Source organism: Macrosteles quadrilineatus, unplaced genomic scaffold (genome assembly GCF_028750875.1).
Source record: "Macrosteles quadrilineatus isolate MER2022 unplaced genomic scaffold, UCM_ALF_1.0 Scaffold_5__1_contigs__length_97177068, whole genome shotgun sequence".
NCBI lineage: Eukaryota > Metazoa > Arthropoda > Insecta > Hemiptera > Cicadellidae > Macrosteles > Macrosteles quadrilineatus.
Window position 1 is genome coordinate 68,354,771 of NW_026542598.1, and position 22,335 is coordinate 68,377,105.

At 37.9% G+C, this 22,335-nt stretch overlaps 1 protein-coding gene across 1 annotated transcript; it reads right to left on the minus strand.

Annotated features, from left to right (window-relative positions):
* Positions 1 to 2,104: 2,104 nt before the first annotated feature.
* On the minus strand, positions 2,105 to 21,496 carry LOC128994450 (methylosome protein 50-like). The gene is made up of 7 exons (XM_054419025.1): positions 21,189 to 21,496; positions 7,343 to 7,506; positions 6,682 to 6,854; positions 5,261 to 5,436; positions 4,410 to 4,593; positions 3,456 to 3,527; positions 2,105 to 2,368 (listed from the first exon to the last, which is right to left on the minus strand). Exons 1-7 carry the CDS (start codon positions 21,319 to 21,321, stop codon positions 2,254 to 2,256), a joined length of 1,017 nt encoding a protein of 338 aa, XP_054275000.1. The 5' UTR covers positions 21,322 to 21,496; the 3' UTR covers positions 2,105 to 2,253.
* Between the last annotated feature and the right edge of the window lie 839 nt (positions 21,497 to 22,335).

Here is a 22,335-nt window from a genome sequence, read left to right on the forward strand (position 1 = left end):
GGACGACGCCACCCGTCCCAGTCTGATACTAGATATTGCAGACGCCATCTCCGCCGCGCCGCGTGTGCTACTTTCTTTCTGCCGGTTCATTTTTTGTGGTAGGTGCGGGCGTCTTCTGCAGAATTTGTCGACGGGATGTTTGATTTGATAAGTGAGTTCACAGTGTGTATCCTGTAATGTTTAGATCTTATGTTGTTCTCTTCAGTTAGGAACAGTATGGTAGTAATGCGAAATGTTTGATGATTAATTTTTTCCTATTACGGTAACTGTTTTGGTGCAGTGGTAGAAGGTAGAACATAATGGCTAAGGTAAATGTGTAACCATAGCATATAGCCTAATTGAACCAAATTTTCACACCAGGTCCTCCCCCATTCAAACGCACCTAACGCATGAGTAAGCTTATAACTGCAATAAGCATTTTTACTTATACGCCAACCATATACGAAGGACAGGCACTCTGCAAGTTAGGCCTATATCTACCTAATGTAAGAGTCAAACACAAAATTTGTGATAAGTTAATTGTTTTGAAGATGTAGGTACGCATAAGCTAGAATCACCCTGGACAAGGTGTCGTTTCATAGGTCCAGGCATATAGATTTGTCATCAGACAAAGTTATAAATTCAATCAGGGCTCTGCCCCCGTAGCCTTAAGTTATCTTTATAGAAAAGTGAATAGGTTAAAATAGGCCTACTTTGATGTTCATCTATTCGGTAAAGCGACAACAGGACTGAATTTGACCTGGGCCAACCTGAGCCCCCTGGGGCAGGCATGTGGCATCTTCCGAGGGTGCGACATTAGGACTGAATAGAATTTTCCTGTTCTCCCTGCCTAATTCCCATCCACCCACGGACACTTAGTGAACTAGTGGGGTTGGCTCATGGAATCGTTCACGGAAATATTTACTCCGTGTGAATTTGACAGCACTTGTCTTTGTTAAAATAATTTAAACAGGTAGGCCTATAATTGCCTTTTTATATAATAATAATATTGTTGGAAACATTTTTATGGTCTGATGTTAGAGTAGGTTCTAGGATAAGTTAGGTTAGGTTAGGATAGAACATTTCCGTCTCGATCTGAAAAATTATGCCACACAGTTATGTTTGATCTCTTAGAAAACATGAGGTAGAGTTCGGTGAACGATTCCATGAGGTGATCAGTTATCTTGCTTGCCTGTGTGTATGTAGATAGGGAGAAGAAAGCTGGCTGTAGAGGAGAGGGTCATCGTACATGTATTACTAACTACTTGTGGAAAATCCTGGAAAAGCAAAAGCAATGAGGCCACTCCCCTGTGTGAACCAATGTATGTTCCTTCATTCATACATTGGTTTACACCGAAGAGTGACCTCATAAATTAACTACGTATGAAAAATCCTTAACCACCAATAAGGCAATCAAGCATATTGGTTCATCCTGGACCTTATAGTTCAAAACATGCTGACAATTCTGTACATCAACATTTATTCAATCATATCATTTAAGCTTCGTTAAGTTCTGTATATACTGTAATGACAAATATAATTGGCTTTTAAATACATGTATAAACACACACACATGTTGTCATTGGTTTATGACGGAGTGTGACATTACAGCTAGTGACCTATATTGGGAAAATTGTTGATGCAATGTATTTAATAAAACAGTACCAGGGGACTGAGGATGGTTTGTGGTGTAACCTGACAATACAAGCAATCTTCTGGGGTCTTTCCATCTTCCATTTCTTTATTGTCCATGTACAATTCTTGATTATTCTGGAAACTATTCCTAACAAAAATGGCTCAATCAGCAAGCCCTCGATAGTTCCTCTCTTTTAATTTGTCGTTTAATATCCTCTGTCATATACACACACAGGGTGTTTTAGAATTGGTAATTGGTGTAGGATATTTTAGGGTAGTCCTTAGTTACTCAAACAGCTGTCATTTTGGGTTTTTCCTTTATTATTATTATTTATCAAAGTGTCTTATTTTTAACTAAGCCTTGAATGTGTCAACACTTATCTTGTTTAGAAAATTGCCACTTTGCTCACCAATAAAGACAATAAAAACACTTCTTGACTTATTATTAAAAACTAGTTAAAATATGATACAAATAAAATTATTACACAAAATGAATCATGTCACGTTTAATTTCTGTTTAATAATGACAACATAACACATATAGCAAAAAGTTGTGTTCACTTCACAGAATAACAATATTGTTTAACACTTTATTTTCACTGAAAAGTAGTTTCACAAATGTTGTAAGATGTGTTCCTGTCAGGGGAGAGAGTGAGACAGAACTTGTTTATCCCAGCCGCAGGAGTAGAGAACACTAGCTTTGTTGTCGTAAGCAAGTCCTCTGACAAAATCTGAGTGCCGCTTGTCCATATAGCTGCAGAGAAAATATACATTAATTATAGGTAAATAAAGATTACATTAATTAATGGTATTACTTAGATTACTATGAACAGATTATTTATTTTTAAAACCACTGAAATAAGATACTTATAGGACTTTTACCATATATTTTCACCGCCTTAAGGCACATTTTGAAACCTACATTTGATTTCCATGGCAATGTTATCCCAGTCAGCAAAGCCTCCTCCCTGTAAAACAAGGCCGCGGCGAGACTAAAGTCCCCGCCTATTGAAATAGCTGTAGCACTAATTCACATGGAGCGTCTATGCAATCTTTATGTTTACAATTACTTTTTTACCATGGCAATAAGAAGGGGAGTGCAAAGTTATGATTGTCACGGCCTTGTGTTAAAGGAGGGTATGCAGTCAGACATTCCAGTAATCAAGTGCCAACTGCCCCAAACTCAAAGACGTTTACATTTTGCTGTCATCTCTATTATTATGTAAATACCACTATTATAAACCAGATAGTACCAGCTTCCGCCAGGTTACTTAAACCTCAGTCAAGTCGCCTTTACACTAAGTCTGTTTGCAGGCAGGTTACCTGCCTCAGGTAACTTGAAATACACTGGAGGCAGGTAACCTGCCTGCCTATTAGCCTCGTGTAAACACGGCTTTAACACTTCAATGATTTCCTTGAACAGAAGATTGCCGATCCCTCCTTCTCAATATTGTTACAGAGAATGGAGGGTGAAGTATCAGGTGGCATTGTTGTTATATTGTTTCAAATTTAATATTTAACTAAAAACCGTTGTTAGTATGTAAGTTTTGGTTGTTAGATACAATAAAGTTTTTTGTTTTTTGAGCAATTTGTCATTATTACATTGCAGGACCTGTACGTTTTGTAGATAGCAGTTAAAATACAGGTTTGTTATAATTAGACTAGGCCTTAGTAATCTTGACATAATATATAATGTAAAAAAAATTAAATAAAATGAAATGTTTGATCATTTATTTATCAGCATTTAATTAAATGCAATTGTTAATATAGATTGTAAACTACAAGTGCAAAATGTCACAGAAATTCTTTAAAAAAAAATTTTGTATTGTAATAGCCATTACCTGATATCTAAGTTGGGCGATGAAGTATCAATTACTTTGAGTTCGTTAGAATCAGCACAAACTACCATAGATCTGAAAAATTAGACAAATTGTTGTTAAAACATGTACATGTACTGGCATATGAATCCACTTAATCTCCCTTTCTTTCCTAAATTATGAAAACGAGACATAAAACCTTTTTGCTTTTTTCTTTTTATTTAGGTTCAAATTAGTCATATTTGACTCAAAAAATTGTATTCCCTCTAAAGTAAAAAAAGGAATGTTATCCATATGGATACTATTCTCTCATAATGTACAATTCTTGTATACGTTTTATTGCTGCACAATCATAGTTTTCCTGTAGGTGACAAATGGCACCGTGTAGAAACCTGTCTGTTTGGCAACTATAGGCATAGGATGAGACAGATTACCATAATAAGGACAACTTGTATCCATTTGGCATCTATAGGCACAAAAAAGTGTCAAGGGATAGGTAAGGAACAGTTTTATTGATAATGTTTTTTCCCATATTGTATAGTTTTTGTACTCCCGAGAGGTAACATCCGTGAGCGTCCCCTTTGTTGTTAGAAAATCAATGCGGCCAACAGAAGGTTTGGCATTTCTTTTTTTTTCTTTTCCTGTAGCAGCAAACTTAAGGACCTACTTGTTATATCTAAAGTTATTTAAATAATATGCCTTATAATGGAAATATTTCAAAAGTTTAAATATTTCCATCCATCACTAGGCCTACAACTAGATTGACATTATAAAATTTTAACCTGATTGTCTAAATTACAACCTATGCCTTTATTACAACCTATTGCCTTGTGGCTAGTTAATTTATCTAACAATACATACGTTTTATTTAACGCTGATCTGTGAAGCTCACATATTTTATGATCCATATTTATTGAAATAACTATAATAATAGAACTCCCATCAAAAAATTATACATACAAAATCTTTAAAATTTACCTTGGATTGATAAAGAGTAATTTGAAAATCGTTCGTTTGTAAGGCGCTGACTGTTGTATTGACGAATTAGTACGTAGATCCATAAGAGAGACGTTCCCAAACGACGAACCCACGGCAAGTGTATTGAAATCCCCACTCTTCCATGTAACAGCTGTCATTCCTTCTCCTGGGTGGTCGATGACGACTAAAAGTAAAAAAAAAACTACTTATTTAAAACATTGAATACAGCCAGACCTACCTTAGAAATTTAATCTTATGCTATAAATGTTGTGGAAATATAATTGATGTACAAATAAACCTGTAGCTAATCGCAATAATGATTATAATGATCATATTCGATATAAAGTGTTGTAATTACAAGCAACTAGCACAACTTTAACTACCTACTTAATTTCTATAGCGTCCAACTAAAATAAAGGCGGACGTCTTAGGTGGAAGTTTTTGGGTTGAGTGAACGTTTTACGAGTTGCATTTCCAAACCAGTATTTTACTAAGCTCTACTACGACCTTCTCAAGAAACATGATTGGAATAATGTAAATATTCCATCACTTTTTATTTTTCATTATTAGTATAGTTGGAAGTTAAAAATACTAGTAGGCTTAATGATCTGCATAGTAAAATAAACCTAGGGCATGGGGGCGGAGCCCTAAAATGAGAGTAGAAAGGGCTAATGTAAATTTCAGAAGGACATTTGGAAAACTACATAGTACAACAATATCTGTGTCCAATATAAGGTGTAGTGTCCGGTAGTGCTAGAGGGATGAGTAGAAATTTTTAAGAACCGCTTTACCATAGAACCGTTAATGAATCAACCTTACAAAATGTCACTGGCGTAAAAAAAATAAAATACCTGAGGCGGGCTTGGGTTGTCTAGTGTCCCACACAAGGGCAAGTCCGTCCAGACCAGTGGAAGCAAACACTCTAGAGCCAGGTTCGGGGGAGTGAGCCACTTTGGTCACCTGGTGAGAGTGAGCGTTGCGGAAAGTCTGTGCAGGGCTCAGTTCATCTCCATCCCAAACCTTGATGCTGAAAGAAATATGATTAGAATAGGTATTTGGGAAATAAGTAAATCCGTTGTATTAGATATTTAAGAGATCAGGTCATGGTTACCAGATGAAACATTGACATCGCTTGAGAACACAAATTAGGGATGTAGAATGTAGGAAATGCGGGCAATCGGAAGAGATTGCCAACCGTTTGCTGTTTGACCACTGTGGAAAAGCACTCTTAGAACCACAGTAAAACCTTGATTAACAAGTGTCATGGAAATCATCAAATAAGACTTGTTATCAAGGTTTACTTCTTATAGAAGTTTGCAATAACATGTGATTAGGTGTAATATACAGTAGAGCCTTGATAACAAGACTCATAGGGATTATAAAATAAGACTTGTTATCAAAAGGTTGACTTACAAGATGTTTACATAATCTTTTTTTCTTATTTTGACCCAAGAAATCACTTTGTAAATGATGTCTCCCAACCTTTTTTGAATACCCCCTATTGCTCCGGTTAATCAAAGTTCTTGTACAGTATATCACATTATTTCCACTGATCTGAAAGTGTTCAGTCCCAATGGATTAGCTGGACTCAAGTGTACATGCAAGAATTTAAAATGTCTTGGAACATGAAGTTACAGGTGATAAAGGAAACTAAAAGTATTACCTACCAGTATATAAAAACATCAGATTGACTAGGTAAAGAGGGGTCGTGGAGATGATGGTGAGATAGGAGATAGCAGTGGGATTAAAAAAGATGGAGAGTTTGTAGATCCATAGTTCATGGAGTAACCGTAATGGAAAAGGATTAATTGTGTTTATTACTGCTCCTGACATACAGTAGACTCCCTCTTATCCGGACACCTTTTAACCGGACTATACTCGGCGGAAATTACATCTCTTTAATCGGACAATTTTTATCAGCACATCGGTTTAACCGGACTAGATCTGCAGGAAGTGGGCGTTACTGAAACAACTGTTCTCGTAGGAAAGATTCGAGACCAGTGATCACGTGTCTAAATACAATGCTCTCCTAAATTTAAGTCAAATATTTGGGTTACATAACAAGCTTTTGGGGACGTCGGTTTAACCGGAAAAACCGTTATCCAGACTGGCCTCAGTCCCGAGCAGTCCGGATAAGAGGGAGTCTACTGTAGCAAGAAATGATTAACCTAAGTTACCACTTCTCTAGACTTTCCAATCAGTAGAAATTCTTGAAAAGAGGCAACTTCCGACATAGCAAGTAGAATTATTAGCTGCAGTAGATCACTCTCACCACATATCAAATCCTGCAGACACAATCCCAGTCTTGTCCGTGGAAACAGAAATACTCGATACAGAACTGTCATGTTCATATCTTGCACTTTTCTGGGTAAAAACTAATGTTCCATCTTCTCGTTTTGTAATTTCATAAACTATCACAGCCCCTCCATCATCACCAACTATTATCTATGACAATAAATAATGTAATGGTAAGTTAAATTATAAATACCGGTACGTCTACACCAAATTATCTATATGGCGTAGATTTTTGGATTATTTAAAAATAAAACTTACTGAATTGCAGTTCTCTAAAAATTGTTCAAGAAACAGTTTCTAATGTTAACATGAGAAACCTAACTCTCCCTTTACATTATTTTCAATCTTGACTATTAATATTGATCAGAGTCCGACTGATCTATAGGTACCTACTTTGAAACTCATTTTGTAAAATTTTTGTTGAATAAACTTAAGCCTAAGTTTATTTTATTAGTCATTAAGAAATGTGTAGGCCTACCAAAATGTTCCCTCAGCACTCATCAGACAAAAGTTCTCTCTTTTTTTTAAATAACTTCAACAGGGTTTGTGACATCTGAGTGGCCTATTGTAATAACAATTTTTAAATTAAAAATCTGCAGTATAAAATATATACTTTGATTTAAAAGTTAAGTACTTACTGTTTTATTATTAAGAAATTGACCATCGGAAACAGTATTATCACATTCCATTCCTGTCTCACATTCTTCTTTTTGGGGGGGCAAAGGTGGTTTACTATAGTACCATACAGAGCCTCTCCAGTATCTTCCAGTCAGGTTCGATGAGCCAAGGAGAAAGTATCCGTCTAGAAAATTAAATTTTGAAAATTCAGAAACAGCTTGAACACAGGAAAAACACACTTGTTAGGTAGGCCTAACTAAGAAAAAATTAGCTTAGGTAAGAATCTGTTTGTTTTCTTTAGTATACATTAAGAACTCTTTTGATATGCCTAGTCAATAATTTGTCTCTACAGCGTTGTACTTCTACAACATTAAAGACGGAAGACGCTGATATACCGGTAATTAGACATTCCATCCTTAAAGTTGTCACCAGTTTTCAATTCAAATTTTAAGAAGGTAATTTGAGCCTCCAAAAGATCTATGTAAATTAGTAATTGCTGTCAAATAGCCTACCTACACCATCTTATAAGCAAGGAAAACTGATAGGGTGACTATAGTAAACTATAGCATCTGTTTTGTCTCATCAACTACCAGTAAAAATATAAGATAATAACTTAGAAAATATAATTTTAGGCTCTAAAATAAAAATAAAAAGCCTAACTTTTGTTCTTTAGAGCTCATTGGTTATTGTATTCTGCTAATAAAGACCTTTAATTTGATGTGTACCTACCTATCCTTACGTTTGTTATTTTATTCTGACTTCTACCCCCCCCCCCCTCCCTGAGGAGGTAGCATATAGCATTGCAAATTCAATGAATCTTTGAACAGCTGTCATTTTGTACTCGAAGTTGTCCGTTTGAGTTCCAGTTTGCGGTAATGTATTCTACCATCTAAGACCTTGACCTAGATGCTGCTATTTAAGAATTTTGTCTGACTCCTTGAAGACCGTCCTCTTTCAGGGATAAAAAAGGGACAAGAACTTAAAAGAGTAGACATGTGTGAACTTACCTAGGGGCGGACGGGGCGAGCGCCCGGGGCCCCTTCTTAACAAGTTCAAAAATTAATTAGGCGCTTACCGAATGGCCTCTCTCGTTTTGCGTACTTGAAAATTATGATCGTGGGAAACTAATACGAATACCGGAAATTGCCGCGATTGCAAGAAATCATGACAGCCGTAGCCGCGATAGCGGAAAATCATCACGAATTTGGCCGCGATTCAAATATGATCCCAGATAATGATCGGAATCGCAACACAGTGTCACGAGTATTGAGATAATGGTGGATGTTGCCGTGATCACGAGGAATCATCACAAACTACGTCGAGATCCCAATAAATAGTCACAATATTTAAACATACCAACTAAAAAGTATTCGGTCTTTCTTATCACGAAAAACAGAGACGATCGCGGCAAAACCCGAGAAGTTGTCCTGATTGCCGTGGTTGAGTAAAATAAAGAGGTTCTCACATGGTCGCATGGAAGATAAACGAATGTTCCTGCTATCAGAGGAGATTATCATCACATGTGTTGCCATGATCAAGAGAAATTTTCACGGATTTGGCCATGATCTAGTAATGATTACGGAACTGCTATGATCGTGGGGAATCATAACGGATGTTGACACGATTGTAGGAAATCCCCACATATTTTGGGGCGATTTTTATATAAGAGCACCAGCACAGATATCCAAAATCATGAGAAATCATCGCGGATGTTGCTGCGATCAGGGAGAGCACCACAGTTGTTACCACAAAAGTGTTATAGAATGAAGTTTAGAATTCTCACTTATTTACCTTAATTAATTAATTTTGAATGTGTTTTCATTCAAGTTTAAAAAAAAATTAAAATCTATGGTACCTATTACAGTGTTTAAAATAAATTTTATATAATCCTTACAGGCCTACTTTGTGCTATTTTATTTCTTATTTTGACTGAATTTTTTAGTTATTTGTTGAAAAGGATATTACACTTAAATCTTTGACTATTAAAAGAATTAGACTTCAGTATCCAATAGTCAATGGTTTAATGTAGGCCTAGTATTGCAAAGGAATTCAAGGTATCTGCTTATGTGGTATATTGAATTTTAATAAATAAAGTTACGACAAACCATAAAATCGTACATTGAAAATATTTTAACAGTTAAAATATTATATAAAATTACTTTATACAAAATGCAACATACTGATATTCTAACATGTTTAAATATTATTTCACTATCACATTGCTTATAGGCTAATAGTTAAAATCAGTGTTCATGTAAGACACATTATATTGTGTACATAATCGTATATTCATGCTGGGGGCCCCATATTGGCAGATTTGCCCGGGGCCTCTGAAGCCCTAAATCCCTGATGACATGGCTATTATTGATATACCAAGTTTTAACCCTCCGAGCGTCACTTGTCGAAAAATTGACTCACGACACACTTTGTGTAGTGTCACTTGTCGATTTTTCGACACACGAACATCGTTTACGGCGAAGGCTCTATGACTGACTAAATCGGATTGAACTAGATCGAGTTAGGTATCGTTCTTTTTGTTAGATTCGGAGCTGTCTCCGGAGGTCTGTCTCTAAGCGCTATTCATTTTAGTTCCGAAAATATTGTAGCAGACAGCTGACGTGCGTATTTGTAAACAGCTAGGTTAACCTCGGACCGATGACTGATGTGTTTTATTACGTTTATCATTGTTTTAGTGTTAAAAATCAAAAGTAGTGATATACGTGGTGCATTATAAGAAGATTTAAGTGATTTTGAAGGGCTGGTTGATGATCCTGAAGAAGTAGGTAGTGATATTGATGTAAATTATCAGCCAGATTCCTAGCTATGGTTAGGCTATGCATTCTTAGCTAAACGCTATGTACTGAAATCTGTTTTTTGCCCATAACTTATTTATTTGCAAATCTACTTCCTTATATTATTATATATTTGTAATCCTCATAAAATTTAGAACAAAGTGACTATTTTCAAATATTTATAGGTCTATAATTTATACAATTTCATTGAGTGCAAACTAATTTTTTTTTGAAAATTTTCCAAAATATTTTTTTTACCTAAAAAATTTTTTTGAAACAAATGTTCCTTATGTTTTATGTATAATATTGAAGCCCATGATTTTCCAAACAAAATGGTATATAGAACAGTAGAATTAACATTGTTTTAAGCTTCTCAGATCCGTTTTAATAAAACCTTGCAAATGCACCAAAAATAGGCGGACATTAAGGCCTAAACTATGGACACTCGGAGGGTTAAGCTCTATTGCATTTACAAATGCCTCTACCGCTTTGTCCTCTTTGTATAAACTTAATGTTTGTTGTCTTAGGTTTCTTCTTCTTCCCAAGACGATCCTTTCAATTGTTCATGATTGAGTTAGTACTCAATTTAGGTAATGACTTCAGAGACAATCAGACAAGAGGCTTTACAATTGTAATAAAATTCAAACGATCGTAGTTTATTCAGTTTTAGTCACAGCAGAAAAAAAAACTTTGCACCATTGTTTTCAGGTGAAAATCTAGTTTTTAATGATATATAAATTGCTATAGGTTCCCAAGGTCACTTTAATATGCATAATTTCCTAAAACTGAAGTTTGTTATTCAGTTAGTTATTCAATTCACAGAGGATACTCGTCCGGTAACCGAACGTGGATTAGGCGTCCGGCAGTGACTTCACTGGGTTGTGGGAGCCCGGAACACCATTACTACAACGATACGATATACAGTACCAGTCATCGGTGTTTGTGATGTAGTGGATAGAGTTTCCCGCAGGGGGCCCACGCTTGCGTGGGTACGTTGATATCGTCACTATACTGTACGTGATTCAATTCCTTTGATATCACGGACGATTAATACCAAACATTAGAAATAACAAAATAAATTTTAACAAAAACTAGGTATCTTCTTTATTGTATTCAACAAAAAAACATACTAAACTATTTTCTGTTTACAAAACAATTGAAAAACATATGACTTGTTTATATATTAATTATTAAACAGTCTTTTGGCAAACTTATATGAAATATATTGAGGGGTTTTCTTTATCAATGATTAATCATCGTACGTCAATCATCCCCCCCAAAACCCTCAATATATATTTCAAATCTTCCTCTTTCTAGACCTTAAGTTATACCCAGGTGAAGCATCGTTATGGTCTTCTGCTTCTTGCTCTTCGAACTCTCTTCGGCTTGTCGATTCATGAGTATTTTTAACTCCGACATTAAAACTTTAACATTAACCTTAATTGGTGGATCAGACCTCAAGAGGTACACTCCCTTCCCTAGCTTGTGTTCCACCTCAAAGTATTCACACGACGTAACATTGAACGCAGGTAGTATCTCGGTGTCCGTTGCGGTTGACGTGACCACAGGAGAATCGGTCCGATGCAGGATCCCATCCTCGTCTCCTGAGATGGCTGATGAGTCCTCGACCATCACTGTCCGTCGCAAGATCTCTTCTGCACCTCCTGTGATGACCGTTGAGTCCTCGACCCTGTCTGTTGGCCGCAGGATCTCTTGTTTATCTCCCGAGATGGCTGATGAGTCCTCGACTATCACTGTCCGTCGCAAGATCTCTTTTGCACCTCCTGTGATGACCGTTGAGTCCTCGACCCTGTCTGTTGGCCGCAGGATCTCTTGTTTATCTCCCGAGATGGCTGATGAGTCCTCGACTATCACTGTCCGTCGCAAGATCTCTTCTGCACCTCCTGTGATGACCGTTGAGTCCTCGACCCTGTCTGTTGGCCGCAGGATCTCTTGTTTATCTCCCGAGATGGCTGATGAGTCCTCGACTATCACTGTACGTCGCAAGATCTCTTCTGCACCTCCTGTGATGACCGTTGAGTCCTCGACCCTGTCTGTTGGCCGCAGGATCTCTTGTTTATCTCCCGAGATGGCTGATGAGTCCTCGACTATCACTGTACGTCGCAAGATCTCTTCTGCACCTCCTGTGATGACCGTTGAGTCCTCGACCCTGTCTGTTGGCCGCAGGATCTCTTGTTTATCTCCCGAGATGGCTGATGAGTCCTCGACTATCACTGTACGTCGCAAGATCTCTTCTGCACCCCCTGTGATGACCATTGAGTCCTCGACCCTGTCTGTTGGCCGCAGGATCTCTTGTCTATCTCCCGAGATGGCTGATGAGTCCTCGACTATTACTGTCCGTCGCAAGATCTCTTCTGCACCTCCTGTGATGACCATTGAGTCCTCGACCCTGTCTGTTGGCCGCAGGATCTCTTGTCTATCTCCCGAGATGGCTGATGAGTCCTCGACTATCACTGTCCGTCGCAAGATCTCTTCTGCACCTCCTGTGATGACCATTGAGTCCTCGACCCTGTCTGTTGGCCGCAGGATCTCTTGTCTATCTCCCGAGATGGCTGATGAGTCCTCGACTATCACTGTCCGTCGCAAGATCTCTTCTGCACCTCCTGTGATGACCGTTGAGTCCTCGACCCTGTCTGTTGGCCGCAGGATCTCTTGTTTATCTCCCGAGATGGCTGATGAGTCCTCGACTATCACTGTACGTCGCAAGATCTCTTCTGCACCTCCTGTGATGACCGTTGAGTCCTCGACCCTGTCTGTTGGCCGCAGGATCTCTTGTTTATCTCCCGAGATGGCTGATGAGTCCTCGACTATCACTGTCCGTCGCAAGATCTCTTCTGCACCTCCTGTGATGACCATTGAGTCCTCGACCCTGTCTGTTGGCCGCAGGATCTCTTGTCTATCTCCCGAGATGGCTGATGATTCCTTGACGATCACTGTTTGTCGAAAGATCTCTTCTCTATCTCCCAAGACAGCTGATGAGTCCTGGACCATCTCTGTACTATTCAGGATCTTATCTGTATCTCTCGGGATGGCCGATGAGTCCTCGGTTAACTCCAAGATATTTTCCCGGTTGTTGAATTTGATTTCATTGTATTTAATTTTGATGTCCGATTTGTCTGTTTCATAGGTGTTAGTAATAAGTTTAGTTTCTAATTTTGATTGGTTTTGGTTTTCCGAAATCTTTTTAATGGAGGATGAAATTACATTTTTGATGCCTGCCAAATGAGTATCCAATTGTTTTGATCGAGTATCTAACTGTGCCGAAATCTTTACTAGTAACATACTCACCGGGTCTGCTGGTGGTTCTCCTAATTTTGTCATTTCTTCTTAAAGTCCTGTCACGGTCGCCAATTGATATCGTCACTATACTGTACGTGATTCAATTCCTTTGATATCACGGACGATTAATACCAAACATTAGAAATAACAAAATAAATTTTAACAAAAACTAGGTATCTTCTTTATTGTATTCAACAAAAAAACATATTAAACTATTTTCTGTTTACAAAACAATTGAAAAACATATGACTGTTTATATATTAATTATTAAACAGTCTTTTGGCAAACTTATATGAAATATATTGAGGGGTTTTCTTTATCAATGATTAATCATCGTACGTCAACGTGGCCTGGCGACCACGCGGACCCTAGCTCTCCCAGAGGGGAGGTAATTGCCCGGTGTTGGAACCGGCACTTCAGGTAGGCCACAAGCTATGGACGACTGGGCAAGCCAGCCTCTTTGGGTTGTACCCAAAGTGAGAGTTCCCAGTGACATTTCCTCCATTCAGGGTGGTGGGGTGTTCAGCTCTGCTAGTGTTGATTAAGTTCATAGATCTTTCACCTGCCTGTAGCTTGTGGTTGTGACTTGAGTTCTTCGGGCTCGTCCTACCTGTTGTGTTTGACTGACATTTTGTGAGGCATATCCTCGACTTTGGAAGTAGCCTCGTCCTGGGAGGTGAAAAACCTAGCCCCCAAAGGGGAGGTAACTGCTCGGTGTTGGTATCGGCATTTTCAAGTAGGCCACAGACATGGACGACTGGGCATTGGGTCCCAGTGACATTCCTTTATCCAGGATGGAGGGGTGTTTAGCTCTAGGAGAGATGGAAGTGCATCATAATCTCTAACCTACCTGTGTCTGTGGTTCTTTGGGTTTCGGCCTGCTTGTTGTGTGCGACCAGCATTCAGTGTGGCAAATCCTCGACTTTGGAAGTAACCTTTCCTGGAGGTGAAAACGGGCAAGTACCCGTAGCTCACGGGGACAATCAAGGGCAACGTAACTTTCCGCAGTGTGAGGGTAACGGTTTGTAGGCACTTATGCAAACGGTATGGTTATCTTGAGTGTGGGGGGTTCTTCCCGGAACCTCAATTGAGTCAAGGGTGTCGCCACCTCTGGTGGATAGGTTCATCCGGGTGGGTCCCACTTCTATACCTGCCTCCTTTTGGGAAACCCTGATGGCCTGGCAGTGATGTTGGGTCTGACGGGCAAATGAAGTAGATCGGGTGCTGGGTCCGAGCCCACCAGAGGTATCCGGGGATCTATCGCTCTGGTTATCTCTGGTTTCCCAGCAACTGGGTAAGGCCTCGATCGGGTAGTGGTGTAAATGGGAGGTTCCCCCGTCAGCTTGCTGGCGGTCCCCTTCCTTCTGGCTATTGATGGCGGGTTTGCCTGTCAGGGATTAGATAGGTCCCGAGTGTTGCTTGCACTAAATGCGTCGGGGCGCTCTACTATGGTCCTCTAGGTCCCGACCTAGTGGAACCCAGGTGGAGTGACGCTTAAACAAGTAGCCGGAAACCCTGGTTAGGATTGAGGGGCAACCCTCTTTCCGAAGGGTCTGCTTCGGCAGCCGGTGAGCCTGATGACCTTAAGTCATCCGCCCATGATGTGCAAAAGGTTGATGCGTAAGCTTCGGCCTACATCATGGGGCGCGGGTAAGTCTCACGATAGGTACCGGGGGGTCCGCGGAATTGGCTAACTCTGGAACTCGCTAACCCCATGTTAAAAGCCCTATCTTCAAATTTGGTCGATGAGAGGAACTCGCTAACTTGTTCGGTTTCGGAATTGGCTAACTCCGGAACCCGCTAACCCGCTCTAGAGCCGGGTTAGCGAATTCCGTCCTCGTACGGAAGTCGCTAACTCGGTCCCTCGGCGGAACTCGCTAACTCCCAATCAGAAGCCTCGCGGGCCGTCCAATGGGAGCCAAGCACGAATATTTTTGGCCAGTGTTGCCGAAAGTGTAGTACCTATATCGTATCGGCACCATAATGTCGTATCCTACGAGTAATTAGGAGTAAGAGCAACGTAGTCGATAAAATAAATATATTTAGAAGTATGTTTAACCACAGAGAAGTTCTTATGATTATTAGGGTGGAAAATGCATTATAGTCTTACCATAGACTAACCAACACAAGTAAACTTTACATCCCATTCCCCCAAACTTTGAAGCTCGTTTTTCGTGTCTAGTTCATGTCCGGTGACACTGATCGCTAGTGTCGACAAAATTGTGTTTCTATTATTTTATAGTTACCTTCATGATTTGTTCTTTACTGTTTGGTCATATAACTAGGGGACGTGTTATTAGTTGTGATTAGAACGTTTTATTTGGTTAAACGAGGTTTTAAATTACTGAAAACAAGAAACAATTGTAAACAAAACACAACCTCTAAAGGCAGTGCACCGGACAGAACTAACAATACAACTGTCTTCAGATCATCCATAAGAATGAGAAATGTACCTACTAATATAAGGGAGTATGTTTTATATGTGGGTTTCTTACTTAAATAGTAGCTTATTGGTATGAAAAAGATAAAAATGCACATTTAATTTGGATCTATTACATGTTATGAAATATCTATTTTCGTAGTCCGCCATTTGTTTCTTTTATTCGAATAAATACCATTTTGTGAACTTCTGCAAATAAAATTATTGAGTTCGTATTTTATATACTGGGCTTGTAGTAACCTTAAATCATAAATCATAATAAAATTTGCACGTTAAACGTCATTACAGAATTACATTGTAGTGGTTATGTATTTTTAAATAGAGCTATTGAATTTAAATAAATATTGATCAATACATTATAAAGTGGTAGGCCTAATGTATTCATGGATTGCATTAAAAGTTAGTCTATGTATAAATACAACTTGTAAATTTCTTTTATTGTAGGCTATTAGTGTAGAACCCGGGTCATCCTCTTATTTTTGTTTAATTAATATTAATTTTACGTCTTTCAGTAGGCGTACTTTTTAAAAGTCTGGAGTTTTTTTCCAGGCTGGTTCTTTCTTATAAAAAAAAAAAAAAACTACTGTCTATTGTGTAGCTCAGTACTGGGGAACGGTGAACCGAGCAATGGCTTGGTATAGTTTATATCGATTGTGAAAGCAATATAAAGGAAACCCAACACTCAAATCAGGAAAATCCGTCAATTAGTTTATTAAAAATCGTGAATTAAAATAACCCTGTCACGTTTTATTATATGAATATTATATCTTCTCCTATTTTTTACTAGTGGTGCTTAGGTGTACAATCTAAAAACTGTTTTAAAACATGTAACATTATTGCTAATAAATTCAACACATTTTAGAATTAGGCAACTATTTACTAGTAGGCCTACAATGCTTTGGTTCAAACTATTAGGCCTAGATAAAAACTTAGTCTATGTCATCATATTTGTACACGTAAGTTGGACGGTTCAACGACGAACATTTAATTTAAAATCTATGAATTAGTTATGAAAGTTACGATGGTTGATGACTGTATTAATTAATGGTTTTGGTTTATTAGGACATTACAATTAAATCTGTTTTCCGTGTTTAAGAACTTGCGTGTATTTTAGCTTAATTTCGTAGAGGTTTAATTATTTATTACCAATTAAACTAAATTTTGAATATTTTTCATATTCTATTATTTTCTTTTATACTGATGGCATTTATATTTAAGATCGAAATCATAAACATTTAACTGGCCATTGTACAGTTTAATAAAAAACACTTTTTCATTGTTTTTTAATTGTCTTTTAATTACTTTGGGCTAGTTATCTGTTAAAAGTGGAATTGATAACAAAAAACAATAACATTTACTGTATCTTTATAGACACTGACATTTTGAAATACGGCAGTGTACGATTATTTTGTCGTACAAGGTTGGCAACGCTCCGAGCAGTGGGCGCGGCCGGGTTAGCGACTTCCAGAGTTAGCGAATTCCGCCGCGAGACAAAATCGAGTTAGCGGGTTCCGGAGTTAGCCAATTCCTGACTGAGACGGTTAGCCAGTTCCAGAGTTAGCCAGTTCCGCCACACGACCGAGTTAGCGAGTTCCTGAGTTAGCCAATTCCTACGTCTCGTACCGGGTATGTAGTCAGGGGGCTTCGGCTCTCATGACAAATATTGAAAAAAAAAAGAAAAAAAAAAAAGTGGATAGAGTACTCGGCTGATGTACAAGAGGTATCTAGCCTAGATTGAATTTCATCGGCGACCTTAACATTTTTGTTAAAGATAGAATGCCATTTCTTCTTGACTGTACATCTTTTTTTAGAATTTGAGGCATTTATAATTTTAACAGAATTTAACCCTCATTTGATTTTTTTCACTATCAGTTTTAAGAGAGACTGTACCTACCTTTTCTAGTTCAATGCTTTTAAATGGATATTCTCTACAAGTTCAAGTACATATAGCACGAAACTACTAAACCTATCATACTGATTTTTTGCTCACTTAATTATCACATCCATATCTTTATGTTAAACCACTTTTTAAAGAAATATATCAATATACAAATTATTTTCAATCATTTGAAAAATACAAATTTTTATGCGATATTCAAAAAAAAAAAAAAATATTTTTTAAATGAAAATTTATTACTAATCAATATATGATTACCTAATTGGTTTAATGTACTCACCAAGTAGGCCTACCCAGACTAATGCATGCAAAATTTTAAGTCTCTATGTATTACAGATTTTGAACTATGGAAAAACACACTTAAAGCTTTGCAGCACACACTCAAAGCCATAAGAATAGTGTGGCCGAAACCTCGGTAGAGTTAGCTTTGTTTATTTATTGTTATCATAAGGAGCTTTCTAATATTCTAAGTACGGTATTAACTTAGGCCTACCTATATATTTTCTTAATCAGGAAGAAACGGAGATTAATTTTAGACAAAAAACAAATATTTAATTTTTTAAGACATAAAAGGTTCAGTCTCCCTTTAAGTTAGGTAAGTAGCCTGGATACTATTTAGATGGGGTTTTTTAGTCATAGGCTACTTCAATCATCATCATTGTCAACAAGAAACCTTCCACCGCATCACCTGTTTTCTTTCACATAAGTACCTACGTTGATTAAGTAGGTACTTCTCTTCATTAAAATAACTTAAGTGGGTGCTTTTAGTTACTTACTAAAACACATTAATGAAACCCAGTACCGCATTTCCCATTAGGCCCACTAGGCCCAGGCCTAGGGCGCCAAATTTTAGGGGGCGCAAAACTTTAACCTCTTAAATGAATCCCACGTACGCCCCCACGCGTCAGACCGGTAGCCCTGCTACCAGCCCAGAGCCCACTGACACACGGGCGCGTCCGAGTGTAGTTTGAATTTGCCGTGCTTAGTAAGCAAATCAAAGAAGAAGAAAGATTGCATTGATTGATACCGCCGTGTTGGGAATAACCATGGAGATAAATAGATTATAACTGGAGTCACTACTCTCTGGTTGAACATTAGAGAAAAACGTTCCACTGATCGGTTGGGGGATGCTGTCAAATTCAATTCACTCTAACCTATCCATGCTATTTATTTGTGGTTATCCTTTATTTGATGGACTTCAACTTATTTAAGTTATTGAACGTTAAAACCTGTGTATTTAAAGTTATTTTGTAACATTATGAATTGTTTTTTATGCTAAATACTAAATTATTTTCAAGCTATGATTAATGGTGAAAATAGTCAAGTTTCCTGGTAATTATTTTTACTAGCCTACACCTAGTGTAATTATTTTTGTCAATGCCCTACACGCCCACCTACTTAACTTATATTGAACCATCGCTGTTGTATTTATGATCTTGTTAAAATGGGTTGCCCGTAAAGTAAATAAATAAACTTATATTGCAATCATAATGTTGACATATTTTTGTTTACTATCAACAAAACAACAGGATGCCTCTAATTTGACAAGTCCCACCAACCGATCAAACGGCTAACCTAACAACACGAAACCTGAAAAAAACACAGAGTGGTGACTCCAGTTATTATTATAGCTCAGTGGGAATAACCTGCTCTTTTGCGTGTGATATTTCGTTTTGCGCTAGTCTCGACGACATCCCTGCAGCGACTGCCGAAATTCAGCTGTGTAATTCTCTCCTGTTAACTTACCTGTTGAGTCATTCTGTTTATGCTTTGTTAGTAAACATTGTTGAATCAAGCCGGTATTTAGCTTCGAGACGATGAAATAGGTGAATATTTAGATAACGACAATTTAAATGATGTTTCGGGACATGAATGTTGTCCATCATAAACGTATTTCGTGTTATTGTGTATAACACAATAACACAATATAGTACAATATGGTATTGTAAATGTTCCACATCTACATTTTACAAGATTGAGATTTTCTGATGGAAAGTATTTATAATTGTTCAGTTAGTCTCATTAGAGGTGTAGTATAGGGACAGGTCATATGCCAATTACTGTGAAGTTTAATACAATATTATACATTTTACAGGAGTTGATTTATTTAAAATATCAACGGATTATCCTTGTATATACAACTCAATGATAATGATCGTGACATTATTTACGTTTCGCGACCAATATTACGGCAGGGAGGCGCAACTGTTTTGTGTGCCTAGGGGCGCCGTTTGGCTAAATGCGGCCCTGATGAAACCTAGAATGCCTTGGTCTTCAAGACTTGCGGCGAAGAGTAAAGGCAAAAAAGCAATCTAAATTGTAGGAATTTTAAACATGTATTCAAATACGCAGAGGATACGCGTCCGGTAACGAGACGTGGATCAGGCGTCTGGCAGTTACTGTCATAACCTAACCTCAACCAAACTTGCTGATGATAAAAATCTAATGAAGGTTAAACTCTATCCATAAAATAAAATTATAAATGTAAAAAATTCGAACAAATGATGTAGGCCTACAGTTAAGAAGAAATGGCATTTAACTTAAAAGCAAAATCTGTAACAAAAAGTTAAAGTTACCAATGGGATTCGGACCAGGGACCTCTTGCTTATCAGCCGAGCACTCTATCCACTACGCAACGAACACCGATCGCTGTACATCGTATCGTTGTGGTAATGGCGCTCCGGGCCCCCACAACCCGGAGACATCACTGCTGGACGCCGAATCTACGCCCGGATACCAGAAGCGTATCATCTGTGATTCGAATTACATTAAGCTAGGCCCAACCACAGAAAACATATTACTATAACCCAGAATGCCAACCGCGTGGTAAAAAGCATTAAGTGTTTTGAGAGAGCTTTGCCTGTCAATCGTTGGCAGCGCCACCAGCGTTGCCATGCACTCAGCATAGCAACGCTGGTGGCGCTTCCTACGGCAAAGCTCTCTCAAAACATTTAATGCTTTTTACCATGCGGTTGGCATTCTGGGTTATAGTAGTGTTTTCTGTGGCCCAACCTATAAAAAACTTGATGGCATCGCACAGGTACGATAAGTTTCTGAAATGGATTAGGCCCTACCCTAAAATTGATCCTATATCGATTACAAATCAATGTTTTTAACTAACTTATGCCAATTATAAAAAGAAAATTTTAAAACCTAACCTATTTAGGCCTAACCAAACTTGCTGATGGGCCTAATGAAAAAATCAAATGAAGGTTTACTGAAGAGATTAGCCTATATTCAATAGACATTAGGATAGCCCGGTTGTACACCATTACACATGTTAGTTCTGTTTAAGATATTCAAAGGCGTAGGGACTAAGTTATAAGTTAGTGTTCAGGTGCAATGTAGGCCTAGGCCTAATGGCAACCCAAATAATTCCACAACTAGGAAAAAAAGACTCATAATCCTGATGCTAGCCTAGACAGTTTATGCCTTACCTTCTGAAATATCAATGAAATCTAGGTGTTTTTCAATCTCTAAAGGCATAATTGTGGGACGATAATTTCTGTAAATTTCAGCAACCTTATTTGGCTGGTCAACAAGGTAAGTAGGGTCCATTCCATTTGTCATGATTAAACTTAGTAAACGTCGATACTAATGATGAAACTAGGATTAGTGAACAAAGGGTTGTTCTTATAATTATAAACAAAATTATTTAAACAATTTAGCACTGTAAAACTCAATTTCTTTTAACTCTTTTTCAAAAGTTTGCCGGCTATCACTGCTGAGCTGCTATCAGCCTGAGCCTAGCTATCCACTAGCCAGCCAAGCCACTCAGCCTCAGCTCACTGCTCACTGCTCAGTGCTCAGTCACTCACTCACTACGACTAGGCTACACAGTACACACTAGTCAAGTCAAGTCACGGCTCACGAAGTCAGTCTCGTCTCGTCTGCTCGCACAATTTGTTTTTCAGGATTAATTTTGCCAACAGTGTCATTTAGAGGCTTCTGATTGACTACGAAGGTTTAGTAATTGAAAAATTATTTTTGTTCATAGAATAAAATTATAAATGCCTCAAATTCAATTTTATATTTTTTTATTATGAAATTAAACCGTCATAACCTAACCAAACCAACCACACGTGCTGACAATGAAAAAATCTAATGAAGGTTTATTAGTCGAAAAAATAGTTCCGTTCATAAAATATACGGAACTATTTTTCCGTATTTGAGGCAAATAAATGCCTCAAATCCTATTTTATAATTTTTTTTATTATAAAATTAAACTATCATAACCTAACCAGACTTGCTAACAATGAAAAATCAAATGAAGGTTAAACCGAAAAAAATATTTCTGTTCATAAAATAAAACTATAAATGGGTCAAATTCAATTTCATAATGTTTTAATTATAAAATTAAACCGTCATAACCTTACCAAACCAACCAAACTTGTTGATAATGAAAAAATCCGATACAAAAAATAGTGCTACGGGTGAGATTCGAACCCGGGTCCTTCGGATTATCAGGCCAGCACTCTATCCTCTACAACACCACCGAGGCCGTTGGCATCAACTGTATCGTCGCGGTAATGATGTTCCCTCAGCCAATCAGAAGCCTCAAAATAATACTGTAGGCAACACTAA